Raw genomic sequence first — 18,293 nt, forward strand, 5'->3', positions numbered from 1 at the left:
TTTATATAATCATTCTGTTTTCTAACGGTTGATGTGTTGCGTGCAGGTAACTGGGGCCCACACCTTATCATTGTCCCCACCAGTGTGATGTTAAACTGGGAGATGGAGTTGAAGCGCTGGTGTCCCGGCTTTAAAATCCTCACGTATTTTGGCAGCCAGAAGGAAAGAAAGCTGAAGAGACAGGTAATGTCTTTCACAGTTGGCTGATATGTCGCACCGGGCACCATCCAAGCCGGCGCCGCCACTCCTAAGCACTTCTGTTCTCCTCCTCAGGGTTGGACCAAGCCCAACGCTTTCCATGTTTGCATCACATCATATAAGCTGGTGCTGCAAGATCACCAGGCTTTCCGGCGCAAGTCGTGGCGCTACCTGATTCTTGACGAAGCGCAGAACATCAAGAACTTTAAGTCGCAACGCTGGCAGAGTCTGCTGAACTTCAACAGGTCATTAAAGCTGTCAGACTGTGCATGAATAGTAGAGATTTCGGAATTTATGCGTCCAAATGCATATCGTGTCATGTGGTGTTCAAATTGCATTATCCCTGTTCATGGTGTCCAGCAAGGAGACATATTGTCACCACTCTTGCTTCATCTCCTTGTTGCCCAATTGAGAGACAAACTTTTTAAATTGTGTATTGGATGTCAAGTTTGTGGCAAGGTAATAGATAATTTGGCTTTCAGTTTGAAATTCATACTATTAGAGGGAAAAAAAACTACACTGTTAATGAAGCCTACATCAAACCTTTAATATATCTTGTTGCCTTAAATGACCTGTCAGATGATCTGGACATAATAGTACTGCCAGAAACTCAATTTCGATGCTGATCTGAATCTGAAGATTAAGTTATTTGAGGCTTTTTGCACACAACTGTATTCTTCTGTCATATTTTAAGCAAGAGACATGAGGAAAATTTGAGAAATATACAATTATTTTTCACTTGTCAAGCTTTAAGTAATGCCAATAGGATTTTTGCATTTATGAGTTCTTATCCCTTGGACAGATTTTATTTAAAAGCATATGCATTTTTAGGCCTTTACGTCACATTATTTTACATTCTATTGAAAAGACCGTGTTATAAATAGTTTATTTCTGAAGGGGATATTTTACGCTGTATTCTCTAAATTTGACTCCACCGCCTTTCTTCAGCTTGTGTTTAAAATAAACCATTATACTGAATTAATCAATCTAAAGGTTGGCGTTATCTTCTGGATTACAGCCACCGACGTCTGCTGCTGACAGGAACTCCTCTGCAGAACAGCCTGATGGAGCTGTGGTCTCTGATGCACTTCCTGATGCCGCACGTCTTCCAGTCCCACCGCGAATTCAAGGAGTGGTTCTCCAACCCGCTGACGGGCATGATCGAGGGCAGCCAGGAGTACAATGAGGGCCTGGTCAAGAGGCTTCACAAGGTTCTCAGGCCCTTCCTGCTCAGGAGGATCAAGGCAGACGTGGAGAAGCAGATGCCAAAGAAGTACGAGCATGTGGTGCGCTGTCGCCTCTCGAAGAGGCAGCGCTTCCTCTATGATGACTTCATGGCGCAGGCCTCGTGAGTGCAGTACATTTTGAGACCTTTTCATCTCTGTATTGTCTCACCAACAAACATCGCTTTGCTCTAAGGACCAAGGAGACTCTGGCCAGCGGGCATTTCATGTCCGTCATTAACATCCTAATGCAGCTCCGAAAAGTGTGCAACCATCCCAACCTGTTTGACCCTCGACCCATCCAGTCCCCCTTCATCACCAAGCCTATTGTTTTCCGTACTGCCTCCCTGGTCCTGGACGCCATGGAGATGCTTCCTCTGAAGGTGGGCAAAATTAGTGTCTCCCAACCGTCATTTAGCCTAGGCAAATAATTTACATGAGGAAAAAAATCGTGACTCATAGATTACCCTCTGATTTTCTGAAAAGCTCACCTGTTTTGCTATTTTTGTGTGCTGGCTAAATCCTTGTCTAATATAAAAGCATTGCTTTAGCACTCCCTTGTGGCATCTTGGTGACAAGGAACTCTGTTAAAGTGAGGAGCGCAGGTTCATATCTATTAAGTCATGGCTTAATTTAATAGAAATGGAGCGCATGCCATCAGCTAACCATTTTAAAATCTATTGCAAATTGCTACTCTTTCTGGGCGGTCTGGGACATGTGGTCTTGTCTCAATTTACAAAAAGAATTTGCCTACTTGGTGTGAAATTTGTGCATGTTTAGTTGATCTGTTGAATGGTAGTAGGAGGATAGACATTTTAATTGTACTGTATGCAATTTACTTGGAATGCAGTTGTTCTGCCTTGCACTATACATTGCTGGCATAGATGAACAGAATGTTTTTTTTGTTGTAACTTTTTTATGAAAATAAAATGTGGGGATAAAAGGGAACTTTCCCCACAGCACACCTCTCACGTCACGTGAGTGTGCTGCAGTATCGTGATTAGGAATAAGTGTGCGAAACATTTGAATATTTTTTACAGCATTTTTTTATGCTCCTTTTCATTTGCAGCGCTGTGACCTTTCTATGTTTGACCTCATTGGTTTGGAAGGCCGTGTGACTCGCTACCAGGCGGATGTCTTCATACCAAAGCACAAAGTCAGCCGCCAGCTCATCCAGGAAATCATGGAATCTCCCGAACCCCTGCCAAGACCACGACCGATCCGCATGAAGGTCAACAGGTACATAATCACATGACTACCATTGCGTGTTTTTTTTTTTTTTTTCCTGGATGCTAAAATATGTAGACAGCAGGCTCCATCTGAAATCAGGTGACCTATTGCTCTAAAAGCTCAGAGGTCACAAAAACTTATCTGACCAGCGTTGCACCACTTGTGTATGCTTTTTAACTGTGGTATTCAAAGTTGCACTGTATCGACAACTTTTGGAAGTTGCACAAAAAAACATTAAGGAGAAGAGCTGCAAATTTATCAAATTCACATGATGGTGCTACTGACTGAAGGAGTTTGTTGATTTGATTGTTTCAGAATGCACCACCCCCCTCCCAAAAGCGACAACCAACCTACCTGTTCGGTGCCGCCTGAAAGTCAGATGCCCAAACCTTCCGGCCCAGAGGCCACAGCGGCACCTGCGCCCCCGTCTGTACCCACGCCTACGCCTGCACCCCTGCCCACGCCTGCACCCCGGCCTGCGCCTGCTGTTCAACAAGGTATCTGTTACATATGAGGCAACATCACATTTTCTTTTCACCGCTCATTGTAGAAGGCTCGAAATAAGCGGATTCAGATCCGCATTTGAGTCTAAATTTACAATTTGCGCCTCATAAGAAAATAAACCAAGCATAACTGTTGGGGCAGTGCTGAAGACCGTCTCAGTCTTGCTAAGGTGCAGGCTGGCTAGCCGTAGAGCTGGAAGGGTGAGGCTGGCCAGTGCTAGCTTTCAATCAAAGTTAGTTAAATTGTTAATGGCTAACCTTGTTGTAGTGGTGTAGTATTATCGATGTAGAATAATAATATACTGCTATAGCTCTGTGGTAATTAATTTTGTACTTCTAATTAATTGTGTTAATGTCTCAAGTGAGACTGGGGACACGTAATTTTGTACACTAGTCTGTCAAAAAGATTTACATACATGTACCTCTTCATTTATAGTTTTATGTCAAACTGACCCAGGTGTCCTACTTAAGTATTTGACAGTTGATTTTAGATGCCAGTAAATCAAGCTGCGTGCTTATAAGTTAAGGAAATACTGTATTTCAGCATTTTAATTAATTCTGCAGCATTTCAGTGCGGCTTTTCATCATTTTCTCACAATTTCTCAAGAAATTTAAATCTCTGGTTTACACTTTTTTTTTTCTTCTTTAGTGATGTGTTCAGTGATGACCACGCCCCCTCCCCGCCTTCACCTGCCCCCGGCTGCTCAAACAGCTGTGAGATCCACCGCTCCCAAGCAGATACTGACGGTGCGTGCTCCCCCTGCTTCGTGCACCACCAGCATCCCCGCTCACCCGACTCCCAACCCTGGCAGCATCATGCCCCAAAGAGTTCTGCTCAGTCCAGACATGCAAGCCAGGCTGCCCTGTAAGTCCTTCACTTTTATTCCTGCTCATTTTGCCATGGAAAAGTAGCGCAATGATATTTAAATCGCAGGTGTCAAAGTAGAGGCCTGTAGGCTAGATCCAGCACTCAGTTATTATGTGGTATTTTGAAGTTATTATATTATGTTTTACAAGCTGTACACTCACAACATTGTAGCGGTGTCATTTCTTCAATAATGAAAAGATACAGTAAAATATTGAGAAGTCAACTCATAACCAGTGTGTCCCATAAGAAAACAAATTTGACAACTGTAGTTTAAATGGTCATTTTAAATTTTTTTTTGTTATTGTTGTTTGTTTTTTTTTTTTTTTTTTTTTTTTTGTCTGTATCAAGCTGGTGAGGTGGTCAGCATAGCTCAGCTCGCCTCCATGGCGGGGCGTCCAGTCTCGTCGTGTCAAGGCAGTAAGCCGGTCACCTTCCAGCTGCAGGGTAACAAGTTGACCCTCTCCGGCGCGCCCTTGCATCAGGCCCCACCCCCGCGCCCTGTACAAGGTGTGTTTGTTTTTTCTTTTTTAATGGTGTTAAAATCTTGTTTTTGTTGAGGATTTTTTTCGTCATATGGTTCTCAACTGTGGTCACCATGGGATCTGTATATTTTTGTTGCAACCCACCTTTGTATATTTTAAAGTAAATATTTTTTTAGGGCATCAATATCATCCAATTGGAGAAAAAAGTACAGCAGTAATTGAACTTCCCTTGTCGTCATGCTTGTTCACATAGTCTGAGGCCACTGCACAAACCAGTTCTGGAATGCCGTTCATAGCCTCAAAACGTTGTTGATTATAACCTCAAGACCCCCCTGTCATTTTTACGACCTACTTTTGGTTCCTGACCTGCAACTTGCTAATTGCTAATCAAAAATGACCGATTTTGCCCGTTGCAGGCAATGTAATGCACCTCCTGACCACCGGGGGTCAGCACCACCTTATCAGCCGCCCTATCCAAGTCCAGAAGCCGGCTGCCGCCCCCCCTGCCCAGCGGCTGCCTCCCATTTCTTCGTCTGAAGGTGTCAGCCTTGTTTCGTTTGTTTAGCGTAGTTTCTCAAACTTTTTGTGCCAAGGGACTAGAGGGGAGTGGTTTTTCCAAGGGCGCCACTCAGATGCCAAAAGATGATCGCTGATGATATATGATGGGGAAAAACAGGTGTAATCTTATGAGAGTTTAGTCCATTTTCTGGGCAAGTGGAGTGGGAGGCATGTCAGTCTTGTGGAAATACTTAAAGGTAAAAATGGCTGACAACACTAAAGCTGACAAATTATGCTTTGCAACATTGAAGTCCACTGGAAAAACAGTGATATCAATGCATCCCTAATTGTTAAATAAATATGCCTTTTGTTTTTGAAAAAAAAAAAAAAGACAAATTACTGTAATGGTTCCTGTAATTAAGTTATGTGATGATACGTTACTGACCAATCGGTGCAATTGGCCCAAAGTTAAGGAAGGGAGAAGTAATATCTTTTTTTGGGTGCACTGGTCCCCATTAATCTGTATACGAAAGCAAGTTTGGCTGATACCCCCCAAAAGCTATACAGCTCATGGGCCCCTGTTTGAGAACCATTGATTTAGTGCAAAGTGACCCTGTAGATACTAAATATAATATGTCATTTCTCCTCAGTGCCGTCCTCCTCTGGAGTGAGCAGCTCCGGGGTGGTGAAGATCGTCGTGCGTCACGCAGCAGGCAAGGAGAGGGGCCCTGTGCCCACCCTGGCCGTGGCCCCGTCCCCTCGCGTGGTTTCCTCCCACTCCCACCCAAACGCAACCCCTGTCCGAAACGTGGCCACACAGCAGGTCGCCCAGCGCACCCCTGGTCCTGCCACTGCCCACTACACCCTAGCCCCTCCTAGAACTCCCAGCTCCGCCCCCAACCAAGCTCAGCCCCCAGTTCCCATCCTTAAAATAGTGCAGCCTCCTCCGCCTTGTACGGAGCAGCCGGGTGAGAGATCTTGTTTTTCTCTCTCAATGTGGCATGTGGGTCAGAACAGAGGTGGGGGATTCAAGTCGCGACTTGACCTAATTCGGACTTGTCTCGCCAAATTTAAGACTTGCTCGGCTAAACATGATAAAAGACTCGACTTCACTTTGACTTGGTATTCACGACGCTCGACTTGAACTACATGACGTGCCAAGTTTTCTGTGTTTTGAAAAAAAAAAAAAAAAAAAATCTGTGTTTTCAAGAACCTGCGCCATGTGTATTTTTTTAACAGTTTATTTTTCTGTGGAGTGCACACAAACCTAGAAACACACGAGTATGCTTTGATGCAGAATACCGAGGCCACCTCATGAAGCAATTATCGTGGAGTAGCTTTAAACATTTTTATATCCGGATTCAATAATTCCTTTTGATAAAGTCAAGGAAAAAAAAAAAGTGACAACTTGCGAGGTTTGCCATATTAACGACCAGACACAATAACTACTCCAACTTCATCCATCACTAGACGGGTGAGCGACTGTGTGTTAATTTCACAGTTTAGCTCACTGATGGCATTAAGCTTGAAACTCTTGATTTGTGAAGGCGTTAGTACAGCTAACCAACACAAGTACAGACATGACTTGCTTGGTTTTTGCGACAATAACTTTGGATTTGAATCTTCGGACTTACTCCCACCTGGCCGCTGATCTTCATTCCTCTTTCCCGCCTTACCGTTATAATAATGACATCAATGGTTTTCCTCTTTAGCTCCAGCAGAGGCAACAACGTCTTGCGCTCCATCCAAGTCGGCAGCCCATGACGCCACGGGCACGACGACCGCCACTGCCACCACTTCTACCGCAGCGACTGCCAGCACCAGTCAGACTCCTGCTGCCATAAAGCCAAAACCCAGTGCTGCTCCAAAACCCTACCCTCCACCCAGGAAAAGGCCTCGACCGCTTCCTCGCTCTCCATTTTACATTGTAAGTTCAGGAAAATTCAAACAGATAAACACATTCTTCTTCTTCTTTTCCTTTCGGCTTGTCCCATTTAGAGGTCGCCACAGCGTGTCATCTTAGATGAACGCATATTTGTTTGGCGGAGTTTTACACCGGATGCCCTTCCTGACGTAACCCGTCCGCATTCAGCATCCATCCAAGTACTAACCAGGGCCAAACCCACTTAGCTTCCGAGATCTGACGAGATCGGGCGTTCTCAGGGTAGCAGGGCCGTAAGCTAAACTGATATCCAAACCCATGTGGCAGATTTTAGAGTGGTATGGCTTTTGTCCTCATACGAGCAAGATTCATGGTTCTCAAGCAGTAGCTTGTGGAGCCACAAAATAGCTTGCAATAAATTGTTTTATTAGCATTTAATAGGTGCATACCTAAATAAACCAGCTACTCCCCCTATTACCATAAGGTTAGGCCCATTAGGTCTAACATAAATATGTGTTTTTTATTTTTGTAAAGAACTGATATTACACAAGTTCATCTATCAGTAACAAATGGACAAATGGGATATTTTTCGGGAATACAATGGGAAATAAAAGCTTCTTTTTAAGTAAAAAAAGATTACAAGAATAGTTGTATTTTTAATTTTTTTTTTAAATTACTTATTCTCTCATTTAATTTAGACTTAAATATGTTAATAATTAGCTTGGAAAAGTGGCTGTTTTCACAAGATTTACATTTTATGATGACAAAATACGTCACCGCTTTTATATAGATAACTTTTTTCTTGGGGGGGTGTTCTAACAATACTTTTGTTGTCAAATATATTTCCATTTAGATATGTAGTTGTTTAATTGGCATTGAGCATATGAGGGAATCTTTTTGAAACGTATCTTCGCCTGTAAGGGGTTCCTGGACTGAAAAAGTTTGAGAATCCCTGATTACGATTATTGAGTGCTAACAGAGAAGTAATGTTGAAATTGTTGTGAATGTGAACAAAGCCTGAAAAGGGTCATCTACGTCCATTCCTGACTGACTTTTATTCCTCTGTCTCGCACCCGTCAGCCATCGCTAGCTGAGGCCGTCAAGAAGCAGCGTGACAGCAAACTGGACTTCATTTTCAGGGTCAACGATCACCGCTGCGCCGCAAATCCCGTGTTTGGGAAAGAGGTGCTGGACTTCCTGACGTTTCTCCCCGGGCCACGGCCCTCGCCCGCCGCCCTACGCCCCGCCGAGACCGAGTGGGGGCGTTCGGGCCACGGCAGCTGTTTAGTGTCACAATGGCAACACAAGCACGACACGTGGTGTGACAGTCACTATGTGGGAGATGCCATCCACAGCATCGAGGAGAGGTTGATGTTGCTGTCTGACATTGTGGAACGGTAGGTTTCTAGGATTATTTCTCATCGTGAATCGCATTTCAATTTATTTCCACTTGACTCAAGCGACGCCTTCTCCAAAGCTCACTCTCATCCAACAAAATGGCGGATCGCAGCTCTGAAATCTTATATCATGATCATGGCTCCGGTAAAAAAAGTAAGAAATGTGCTCTTTATCGTCAGGTTTACGTTTGCCATCCCGCCAGTGGAATCCGCGCGCATCACCATGCACTGCTGCCATCCCCCTCCCTCTCTGAGCCACAAGGAGGCGGTGTTCTCCGCGGCGCTGTCGTCCCACATCACACCGCTCACCCGCAGCCTCCACCGGATCCAGTGCAACATGAGGACCCAGTTTCCAGATCTGAGGCTAATCCAGTATGACTGTGGTAAGGAGCAGGGAACCGCTGGGACGAATTTTGCATTGTTGCGATGGCAATTTCCTAACTTTGTACTTTCCCGTCTTCCTCCAGGGAAACTGCAGACCCTCCACCTGTTATTACGAAACCTGAAGACGGGTGGCCACAGAGTGCTGATCTTCACGCAGATGACTCGCATGTTGGACGTTTTGGAGCAGTTCCTCAACTATCACGGGCATATCTACCTGCGCCTGGACGGCAGCACCCGGGTGGAGCAGAGACAGGTCGGTGCTGGAAAATGTCAAGAGTTGGGGGACCCCAGTCACGTGACTTGGCAGGATTCAGATTTCAGTTGCCAATTCCAGGACTTCACGAGTCTTGTCTATTTATTGTTTCCTCGCTTATTTTTCGCGATCGAAACTTGGGACTTGGTTAAGACTTGAGAAATTGAGACTTACGCAAAAGTGACTTCACGTCCATCACCAATGTCTGCTTCGGGACCCCGGGGTCTATTTTTGTTCTCTTGCAGGCTTTGATGGAGCGCTTCAATGCCGATCGCCGAATATTCTGCTTCATTTTGTCAACTCGCAGCGGAGGAGTCGGGGTGAACCTGACCGGTGCCGATACGGTCGTGTTCTACGACAGCGACTGGAACCCCACCATGGACGCTCAGGCCCAGGACCGGTGCCACCGCATTGGACAGACCAGAGACGTCCACATCTACAGGTACACCAGCTGTTGTTACCCAACCTTTGAGCCGGAACACATTTCTTTTTTTTTTTTTTTTTCAAGAAATATCTCATGCTGCAAAAATGTCACAAAAAGTACTGTAAATACTGTGATCTTGCTTTTATCCAAATTTTTACGTACCCGTGTGGAAAATCAGCAATATAGAGACCACATTAAAAAAACGAATTTAATCCCAAAATTACCCTTCACATTGTTAAACATTTGAATATATTAAAACATACATTTTAACATTATATTACATACAATTACAACACTCAAATTTTGCAATAATAAAATGTGCAAAAAATATGTACTAATGGAATTGAAGAGATTGGAATAATTTGCTTTAAAGCCATAATATATCCCTGCCACACGTTGGCGTCACATTGAAACTTCTTTAAAGACTATAAATTAATTGTAAACCTATTTCAACATGGGAAAAAATATATATACAGTAACATGAAAATTGGGGTTCATGATAGGTGAATTGTGATATAGCGTTTGATTAATATGTACTGAAATAATGATGATGCTGTCACAATTTGAGTCACTGGCATAGGCAGATAGACATAATCATTTTCAGACATATCCATTATAACTAGATAATTTCACACAGCACATCTCAAGCTACGTAGTGGTTCGGAATCACCGCTCTAAATTTTCCAAAGGTGTTAGTGTGAATGGTTGGAGTCTGTGCCTTGTGATTGGCTGGCGACCAGTCCAGGGTGTAGCTCGCCTCTTGTGCCAAATCGGCTAGGATCAATCGGTTCATCTTACCTTGTGACCCAAATGAGAAAGGGTGGATGATAATTATGACTTTGTGCTCACATTCAGGCTAATCAGCGAACGCACTGTCGAGGAGAACATACTGAAGAAAGCCAACCAGAAAAGGATGCTGGGAGATATGGCCATCGAAGGAGGAAACTTCACCACTGCCTTCTTCAAGGAGGTACGTGTTCCGATCCACGTTGCCGACGGTCGTCTCTGAATAGCTTCCCAACCTCGCCTCTGTTGCTCTTCAGCAAACTATCCGTGAGCTCTTTGACGTCAACGATGGCGAGAAGAGGGAGGCGGCCGTTGAAGTGTCCATGCCTCACGCCGTTGACGAGGAAGTCGCCAACAAGCAGAGCACCACCATTTTGGAGCAGGTCAGATTACTGACTCTTTGGCACAAAAGTGCCACGTCGATAGCAGTCGGAGTTTGCGATTTATTAGGCAAAACCCTCCCAAAAGACAAAAAAGGTATCCTGATTGTATTTACAGAGCTGTGTGAATGAGGTGGGGGGGAAGCCTTTTGTTAAGAGTGGGGGCTAATGCTATCCAACGAAGCACTAAAGCCTGCACACTATTTGGAAAGTAGGCATCAAATGCTTGTGAAAGCTGGCGGATGTGGAAGTTGGGTGAGGTCAAAGCAAAGAAAATGGGTGACAGGTGCAGAAACAGCAAAGTTGAAAATTGCTTAATTTGCAGAAGATAAGGCTGTATTTTTATTATGTATCAGTCTTGGTTTATTTTATTTGAAACAGATTTTTTTTTAAATTAAATTTTTTTCTTTGGGTGCTTCCTTTTTTGGAGGTGGGTGGGGGTAAAATTTCCTAATTTATTTTTCTATAAGCCTAACTCAGTTTGTTTAATGAATTATGAGGATGTTTTCCATCTTTTCATATGTGTAAGTTTACATGCAGTATGCACACGTGGAACAAAAATATAAAATGGAATTCTTTAGTTGTCTATCCACCTCGCAGGTGTTGCATATATACCATCTAGGTATGTAATTTATTTTAGATTTACAGAATTGCAAACAATCGGAGAGAAATGCTTTTTGTGTACATAGTAAATCTTAGAGCCTTGAGTTCTGCTCATGAAAAAAAAAGGACCAAAAACACGAAGTTTTTTTGAGTGTATGATAAATTTCATTATCACAATCTCATTGTAAAATGGAATGTATTCCACAAGGTTTTAGGTTGTTAAATTCTCAAGTGATTTAGATTTTGGTATACTAATCAAATCAGAGTCGAATCAGTTAAACCAATATGGTGTAAATATTTGAATAAGCTGTGGGCTGTTGGGGCCCCAAAATCAACAAGGTTAAGACCCGCTGGGTTCGATCGATACATAAGCCGGCAGCTCGCTTGTCTTAGTTGACTGAATCGGCGCCTTGCTAAGAGGTTCCGTTCATCTTGCAGGCACTCTGTCGCGCGGAGGACGAGGAGGACATCGTGGCCGCCTCTCAGGCCAAAGCTGAGCAGGTGGCGGAGTTGGCAGAGTTCAACGAGAACATTCCGCTGGAAGACGCAGGCGAACAGGAAGAGGTGGAGGAGCTTTCCAAGGCGGAGCAGGAAATAGCTGCTCTGGTGGAGCAGGTAATTTGTCATGCATATTGTCATGTAACATTAGTTTGCTTCAGTCCTCCCGCCTTCCATTGACTTACAAACCAGTGACTGTCATATTTTTATTCTCATGTAACCTTTTTTTGGGTAGAGAAATGCAACTTCTATCCATCCATTTTCTGTACTGCTTCTCTTCATTTGAGGCGCGGGTGTGCTTGAGCCTATCCTGACTGACCGAGAGCTTAAACTGGTTGCTAGCCAGTTGCAGACAAATACAGCTTTAATTCTCATAACAACAGTTTTTGTTAAAAAATAGCATAATTTTTTTAAATTAAAAAATATATATATTTTTAACAATTTTTTTTTTAAGCAAGTAGAGCACTTTTTTAAAATTCCTATGGCATTTAGAGGTATATGTGGTTTTTACTGTATGTTTAAACATTTAATTTGAAAAAGAGGGAAAAAAAATCTTTCCTGTAAAGGGCCCCCACCCCCTCTGACAAAAAGTTTCTGTCATTTGCCAGCTCACTCCTATTGAGCGCTATGCCATGAACTTCCTGGAAGCCTCCTTAGAAGACGTCTGCAAAGAAGAACTGAAACAAGCTGAGGTAAGTCTCCTGTAATCATTGTACGGAACCGTAGAACCCCCATCTAAAGGACGTTTAACTGGAGTACGGCTGTCAAACTTATTTTCGTCACAGGCCACATTGTAGTTATGGTTTCCGACAAGGACTGTGATGTCTGAAAAGTATATAATTGTATAATCGCCTCAACATGGTTTTACATATACACAAGTGCCCCTGCATTTAATTATATGCCGATATTTTTTTCAACAAAAAAAATGAATTTGAAATCAGAAGTACTATAAAATTGTAGCAGGGAAATATTCAAGTTATAACAGTAGGCATCCTCACTGAAGTTTAAAAAAAAAAAAAAAAAAGGGTTTAAAATTTATATTTTACGGAGCCCCTAAAGGGACATTGGAAAAAAAAAACTGGTTCTTCCTTGTAATGAGTAAGTTACTCAACCCTTCAAATGCTTAGTGGTAGTTTCTCTTTGCTGATTAAAGAATTTTAGGGTTTAAAAAAAAAAAAAAAATTCTTCAATGCAGTTATGGGCGTCAATTGGCTCCGGATTTTCACTACGTGCAGCCCCTCTCGCCCGTGAATAACAGATCCAATGTATTTTAAAACATAAAATTTTGGTATTTTTTGTACTTCAAAAAATATCCATTTAGCAAGAAATATGTAAGTCAAGTAACAAGAAGACAAACTGTATATCCCATAGTTGGCCACTGACCTTGAGTTTGACAACCTTGAATAAGTGTGTAATTTTTTGGTGGTGTTGTTGCATTTTTGTGTGTGTTTAGGAACAGGTGGAGGCTGCCAGAAAGGGTCTGGACCAGGCAAAGGAGGGAGGTCTCAGGCTGAACGCATCCTCTGATGAAGATGAGGTTTTGTCAACTCAAGTCTCTGTGGAGGCTTCTCAGCCTGCTCCCGCACGACGTGGACGCAAGCCCAAGGACAAAGACAAAGTGAAAGTTGTCACCTCGACAAGGACGAGTGGTCGTCTGCGTGGGGCCTCGCCTGAAACTGAGCCTACAATGCATAAAGAAGTAACTGAAAGAGCCCGTACTGGACTTAGAGGACGCGGCGCAGCCAAAGACTCTAGTACCCCATCTCGCACAGACACTCCAATAACCAATCAGCAGGATCCCCACACATGTTCCAAAACCTCGTCTCCTGCCAGAGACCAGCAGGCTGTCATAATTAAGTCTCAGTGCACTCCAGTACCTTCCTCACAGTCAACGTTATCTCCTGGAGGAAAGCAACACGGTGTGGTCGACTCTGAGAGCAAGAACACGAAGCGAGGCAAAGAGGACATCGGGATGTCAGAGTCCTCGCTAGAATCCATCTGTTTGATGGACCATGAATCAAAAGATGATGAGGCTAAAGACCAAAGCGCCATGTCTCCACCCTCCACCAGTTGTCGCTCACCTCGCAAGCGTCAGTCTGCTGATGGGGAAGTCCTAAAGGGTCTCGTGGATGATTCCCCATCAGCCAAAGTCCTACGGAAGCTTCCAGGTCGGCTCGTCACTGTGGTGGAGGAGAAAGAGCCGAGGAAGAGGAGGTGGCGAGGAAGTGGAGCTGGAGCTTCTTCAGAGGAGGCATCAGTAGAGGAGAACTTAAGTGAGGACACAAATAAAGACTTTTTGAAAGATTCTTTGGTCCCTGACAGCAGCCCGAAAGAGACTGTGACCAAATTTTCCCAAGACCAGGACTCCACACAGAGTCCACCTGTGCACCTTCAGCCCGTCAGAGCATATCCTCCATATTCACCTCCCCATCTGTCTCCAGATATGCCGGTGTTGAGGAATCTCCCCGTCCGCCGTAGGTTGGAAACAGAATCTCGCATGGCGGCTCAGTTTGGTGAGCAGATAAATGTGGGACGAGGACGGACCCAGCACAAGAAAATAGACTCTCCATCGGGGAAAGAAACCTTTCCTGCTTCTACCGAGGCCAATGTTAATACCCTTGAGACCCCCATGAAAAGAAAGAGGGGCCGGCCCCCTAAGTGTCCCTCCAAGTTGCCTGATCTTAACAACACTGTCTCTCCTCCTCAAACGCAAACAGTCTCACCGTGTGAGGATGGAAGCCTCTCCCCGAAACGTAAGCGGGGTCGTCCCCGCAAAGACTCTGTAAATACCCCAGATTTTGTTTTTGACGGACACAAATCTAAAAAAGTGACCCCTGCTTCAGAAATATGTAGTGAATCCAATCTTGAGTTTAATGAAGAGCTACCAAAGTCAGAGAACACTGATATAGACTTTGTGTCTACCAAAACTGAAGAAATGGATTCAAACACAGCAGAGTCTGCATTACCGACAACAAACGCTAATGAAATGCCCTCCTCAGTCTTAACTTCAACAGCCCAAGCTGATGCCCCACCAGAAACTCAGGTCTCCTCCCTCGATCCCGTCTCCATCCCATCCTCTGACAAAGACACTACTAGGTTGGAAACATCAAACCAGGTTTCTACTGTCCTGATCCCTGAAAGCACCACAGGTCTATCCCCCCCTGCCAGCCTTGTCTTGTCATCTTCAGTACCAGAGCTTTCTGGGCCTTCTGACACTCCATCTGAGCCATCAACAGAGCAGGACTCTGCCAAACCCTCCACTGGTGCCATACTAGCTTCTTGCCCGGCATCACCGCCACCGATGACGGTGGAAGCATCACCAACAACAGACCCGGACACTGCCATCCCATCAGCCATGGAGATCACAGAGGCGGCCACTGTACTTCCTGCTGAACCTCCTGCTGTTGATACTCCACCACCCGACACTACAGAAACCACCCATGATACAGCCACATCATCAAGCCCAGCGGAAGCTCGTTCTAAAGAAACCGACCCAGACCCAACCGACCCAGAGCCGTCAAATACCAGCGAACCCATGTCAGCACTGACCGTCACGGCCTGTGTACTTGAAGCACCTCCGGCTGTGGAGGAGCCAAAACCCGAGCCACTTGGGAGCACGTTCTCGCTAACACCTTCTCCCACCTTCTCTCCCCACGTGGTAGTAACAACCATCACAGATGCGACACTCAGCGACAGAGTCACAACCTCTACATTCACTGACTTCTCCAATGAACGCACTTCTACTGCTTCACCAGACAATAGAGACTCTGAACAAGTCACTCCATTGTCTACCACAAGTAGCATCACAACCACACAAGTACCAATAAGCACGGACCACGCAGAAGTTCCAACCACATCAATGACGACAACACTAACTACTCAAATGTCTGCAGACACCTCTTCACAAGCAGAAACCTCGTGTGCTGCTGTTGCCTCTTCCAAAGTGTCCATATCCATAAAGACCCCTTCTAGTACAGAATCAAGCCCTCCCTTGTCTGGAAGGAATCTAGACCAGACCTCCAAAATGGAAGTGGATAGTGTTCAGGCCGAAGAGAACATGCTGCTGGACATCAAACGAAGAAAGGTAGCGGTTTCTCTTGAGGCCGACACTGTCGAGAATGAAAACAGACTGGCAGAGGTGGGCAAAGCTGCCTCTGCTCTTGAGAGGGAAGTCAAGGAACCCAGTGAGGAGATAAAGACTCTGCTCCAGAAGAGATCTCTCAGTCGTCAGAGCAGCCAAGACTCTGCTCGCTCTTCATCGCCCTCATCTGGCTGCTCCACGTCCACCCTCACTCGCCACGCTCACCACAAAAGGACGTACGAGAACCGACATCCTACCAAGAGGCAGCGAGTGGATGTCACCTCAGATGCGGTGCCAGGAGACAAATCCGAAGCGGACGGAAGCCAGGGGAATCTCGCTGAAACTTCATCTCAAAGGAGAGCTGGTTCCGGGTCTTCTTCGTCCTCCTGTGACTCGGACAACGACGACAGGGGGAAAGAGCGCCGCTTAACTCGCCAGCTGCGAGACCGGGACCAGAACCAAGACAAAGACCAGGAGCTTAGCAGCAAACATCGGGGAAGGAAGCCTACCCTGAGCTCCGACAGCAATGCCAACACCTCCACGGGTGGCGACTCTGGCAGCGACTCGTCGTCTGTGAGGATCACCAGGAGATCGTTAGGTTCTTGTCAAGACAAGAAAGCTCTTGCTAGCCGCATGGCCCTACAGCCCCCTGAGCCTGAAGTTCTGGGTAAGCGGTGTTCAGCGCTCAATGCAGCTGCCAAACTTCTCGCCATGAAAGGAAGAGTTGACACCCCCGGTCACACACCCCGCAAGGACCCTGCTACTAAACCCGGCGGGAATGCTGCGTCTCCATCTCCTGACCAAAAGAGCCAAAAATCTAAAACTGTCCCAGCTTCTCTTCGGGTCAATTCTGTTACCAAAATTAAGAGTGAGGGCAAATCTGTAACGGCCAATCAGGGGAGTCGCCCAGTACCTCGCTCCACCAGGCAGTTCCCGGGGTCACTCGTGCCCCCGCTGGAGGCTGAATACAAGAGGGCCAAAGCTGAGGAAAAGGAGCCTGGAAGTCAAAAGGTGGCAAAGACCAAGGAGTGTGACGGGGAGGTGGTGCGGGGCCGTAGCACCTGCAGCAGCAAAGCCCAGGTGGAGTGCAGACGGCTGGACGGAGAACGACCGGATGGTGGGCAGTCGGATGCCAAGGCTGACAATAGCAGCACGGCGGCGGCCACCGGGCAGCCACACGGTAGCCGGAGTCGTAGCAGCAGCGACAGCAGCCGGCGGGCCCACAGTGTCAGCTCCCAGAATACGGACCGGAAAAGGAACAGCTCTCGCACCGCCTCCTCGGGCAGCGACCGTGACCGCAGCACCGAGCGTGGCGGCAAGAACCAGCAGAACCCGCGAAAGAGCGGCCCCAAGTCTCAGAAGCTGACGCAAGAGGCGGCGGGTGCCTCAGGGGAGGAGGGCACCCCAGACCGCATACTGAGGAGTGTGGCGGCAGCGGCGGCTGTCCAGGCCCGGTCTCCGGCAGCCAGCACGCGGTCCTCGGCGAACCAGCAACGTCACAACAAGACATGAGCGCCAGAGGCCTTGAGCGTGAGGTGTTGTCACAAGAGCGCGTCCGGGCCTTCGGGGATACCGCACAAGCCCGGGGACCTCCTGGCGTCTTGGGGGCCCCCCCCCTCCTTTAAACGAAGCTGGCTGGGGAAAGGGGGGTTGCTCAGGGGTCCGGACTGGGTAGAAGAGATCCGCGTGAAACCAGGCTTAGCGGCCGGGCGCAGGCGAAGCGTGGAACGTTGGTGTACTGTCATCATTTCAGGACTGAAGAGGAGTCTTGCAGAGATGCCTGCTAGCTGGAGCTTCTTTGCTTTCTCTCAGTTCTTATTTGCACATCTCACTTCTTTCGTTTTTCTTTTTCTTCCATCATCGGTTCATCTCATCACAGCAACGACGTGATGTGGTTCCAGTGGGCCCCCGAGGCAAAGTTACTGTAGTGTTTCTAGTGCGTTCAGTGCCTCTTGGGCCTCGTGAAAGGGTTCGGACCTGAGCTTGCCTTGTTGAAGCACTTGATTCTGGAGTGTCGAGCTTCTCTCTTCTCTTCCCCCCCCCCCCCCTTTAAAAAAAAATGCTGGAATGATCAAGGAATTCATTCTATGAATTTGTGCTACCAAATTGTTTTGTCACGTCTTTGTTCTGTAAAAATATAAACCGGGACAGAATATTGAATGGAGCGGTCCGTTAAGAGGGGTGACCAGCAATTCATTTACTTTCGGGTGCGGGATTGAGGATGGGATGTGCATCCGGTCCTGGTGATGGTCTTTTTCTTTGGTTTGTCCTTGTTTATTGCATTCCTTCAATCCCTTGTAATAATTCCATATTGTTTTACTTGAACAATTAAGACAATTACTATTCAATAAAAAGACCAAAAACGACTTTTTGTTTTCTATCTTGGATAATGAAGGGGTCGGATGTACATTTTTCTTCCTATTCTCTTTCATACTAGCAATACGCAGGTCTAGGCAAGTATTTTGGCGGTATTTTCTCTGATGTTAACATTTCATAGAGAAGCATAGCATAGTTATAACTTATAGAATTATGTACGCATATGTTATCGAGCGGTCTGCACGTTTGCCGGTATGGTGAAAGTCTCGGAGCGAAAGGATGAAGAT

At 45.8% G+C, this 18,293-nt stretch overlaps 1 protein-coding gene across 1 annotated transcript in view; it reads left to right on the top strand.

Annotated features, from left to right (window-relative positions):
* Positions 1 to 18,056, top strand: part of srcap (Snf2-related CREBBP activator protein) — a 31,475-nt gene extending 13,419 nt beyond the window's left edge. Inside the window, exons 13-32 of the mRNA XM_061810251.1 lie at positions 47 to 183; positions 274 to 443; positions 1,217 to 1,546; positions 1,618 to 1,804; positions 2,491 to 2,660; positions 2,967 to 3,148; positions 3,804 to 4,019; positions 4,371 to 4,529; positions 4,921 to 5,043; positions 5,653 to 5,970; positions 6,715 to 6,929; positions 7,965 to 8,281; positions 8,462 to 8,664; positions 8,749 to 8,918; positions 9,164 to 9,360; positions 10,198 to 10,312; positions 10,386 to 10,511; positions 11,550 to 11,726; positions 12,218 to 12,301; positions 13,063 to 18,056. Of these exons, the coding sequence (XP_061666235.1) occupies positions 47 to 183; positions 274 to 443; positions 1,217 to 1,546; positions 1,618 to 1,804; positions 2,491 to 2,660; positions 2,967 to 3,148; positions 3,804 to 4,019; positions 4,371 to 4,529; positions 4,921 to 5,043; positions 5,653 to 5,970; positions 6,715 to 6,929; positions 7,965 to 8,281; positions 8,462 to 8,664; positions 8,749 to 8,918; positions 9,164 to 9,360; positions 10,198 to 10,312; positions 10,386 to 10,511; positions 11,550 to 11,726; positions 12,218 to 12,301; positions 13,063 to 17,202 (7,736 nt within the window). The 3' untranslated portion in view covers positions 17,203 to 18,056. The remainder of the gene's footprint in view (positions 1 to 46; positions 184 to 273; positions 444 to 1,216; positions 1,547 to 1,617; positions 1,805 to 2,490; positions 2,661 to 2,966; positions 3,149 to 3,803; positions 4,020 to 4,370; positions 4,530 to 4,920; positions 5,044 to 5,652; positions 5,971 to 6,714; positions 6,930 to 7,964; positions 8,282 to 8,461; positions 8,665 to 8,748; positions 8,919 to 9,163; positions 9,361 to 10,197; positions 10,313 to 10,385; positions 10,512 to 11,549; positions 11,727 to 12,217; positions 12,302 to 13,062) is intronic.
* Positions 18,057 to 18,293: the final 237 nt, after the last annotated feature.

The sequence above is a fragment of the Syngnathoides biaculeatus genome, chromosome 22 (assembly GCF_019802595.1).
Source record: "Syngnathoides biaculeatus isolate LvHL_M chromosome 22, ASM1980259v1, whole genome shotgun sequence".
Classification (NCBI taxonomy): domain Eukaryota; kingdom Metazoa; phylum Chordata; class Actinopteri; order Syngnathiformes; family Syngnathidae; genus Syngnathoides; species Syngnathoides biaculeatus.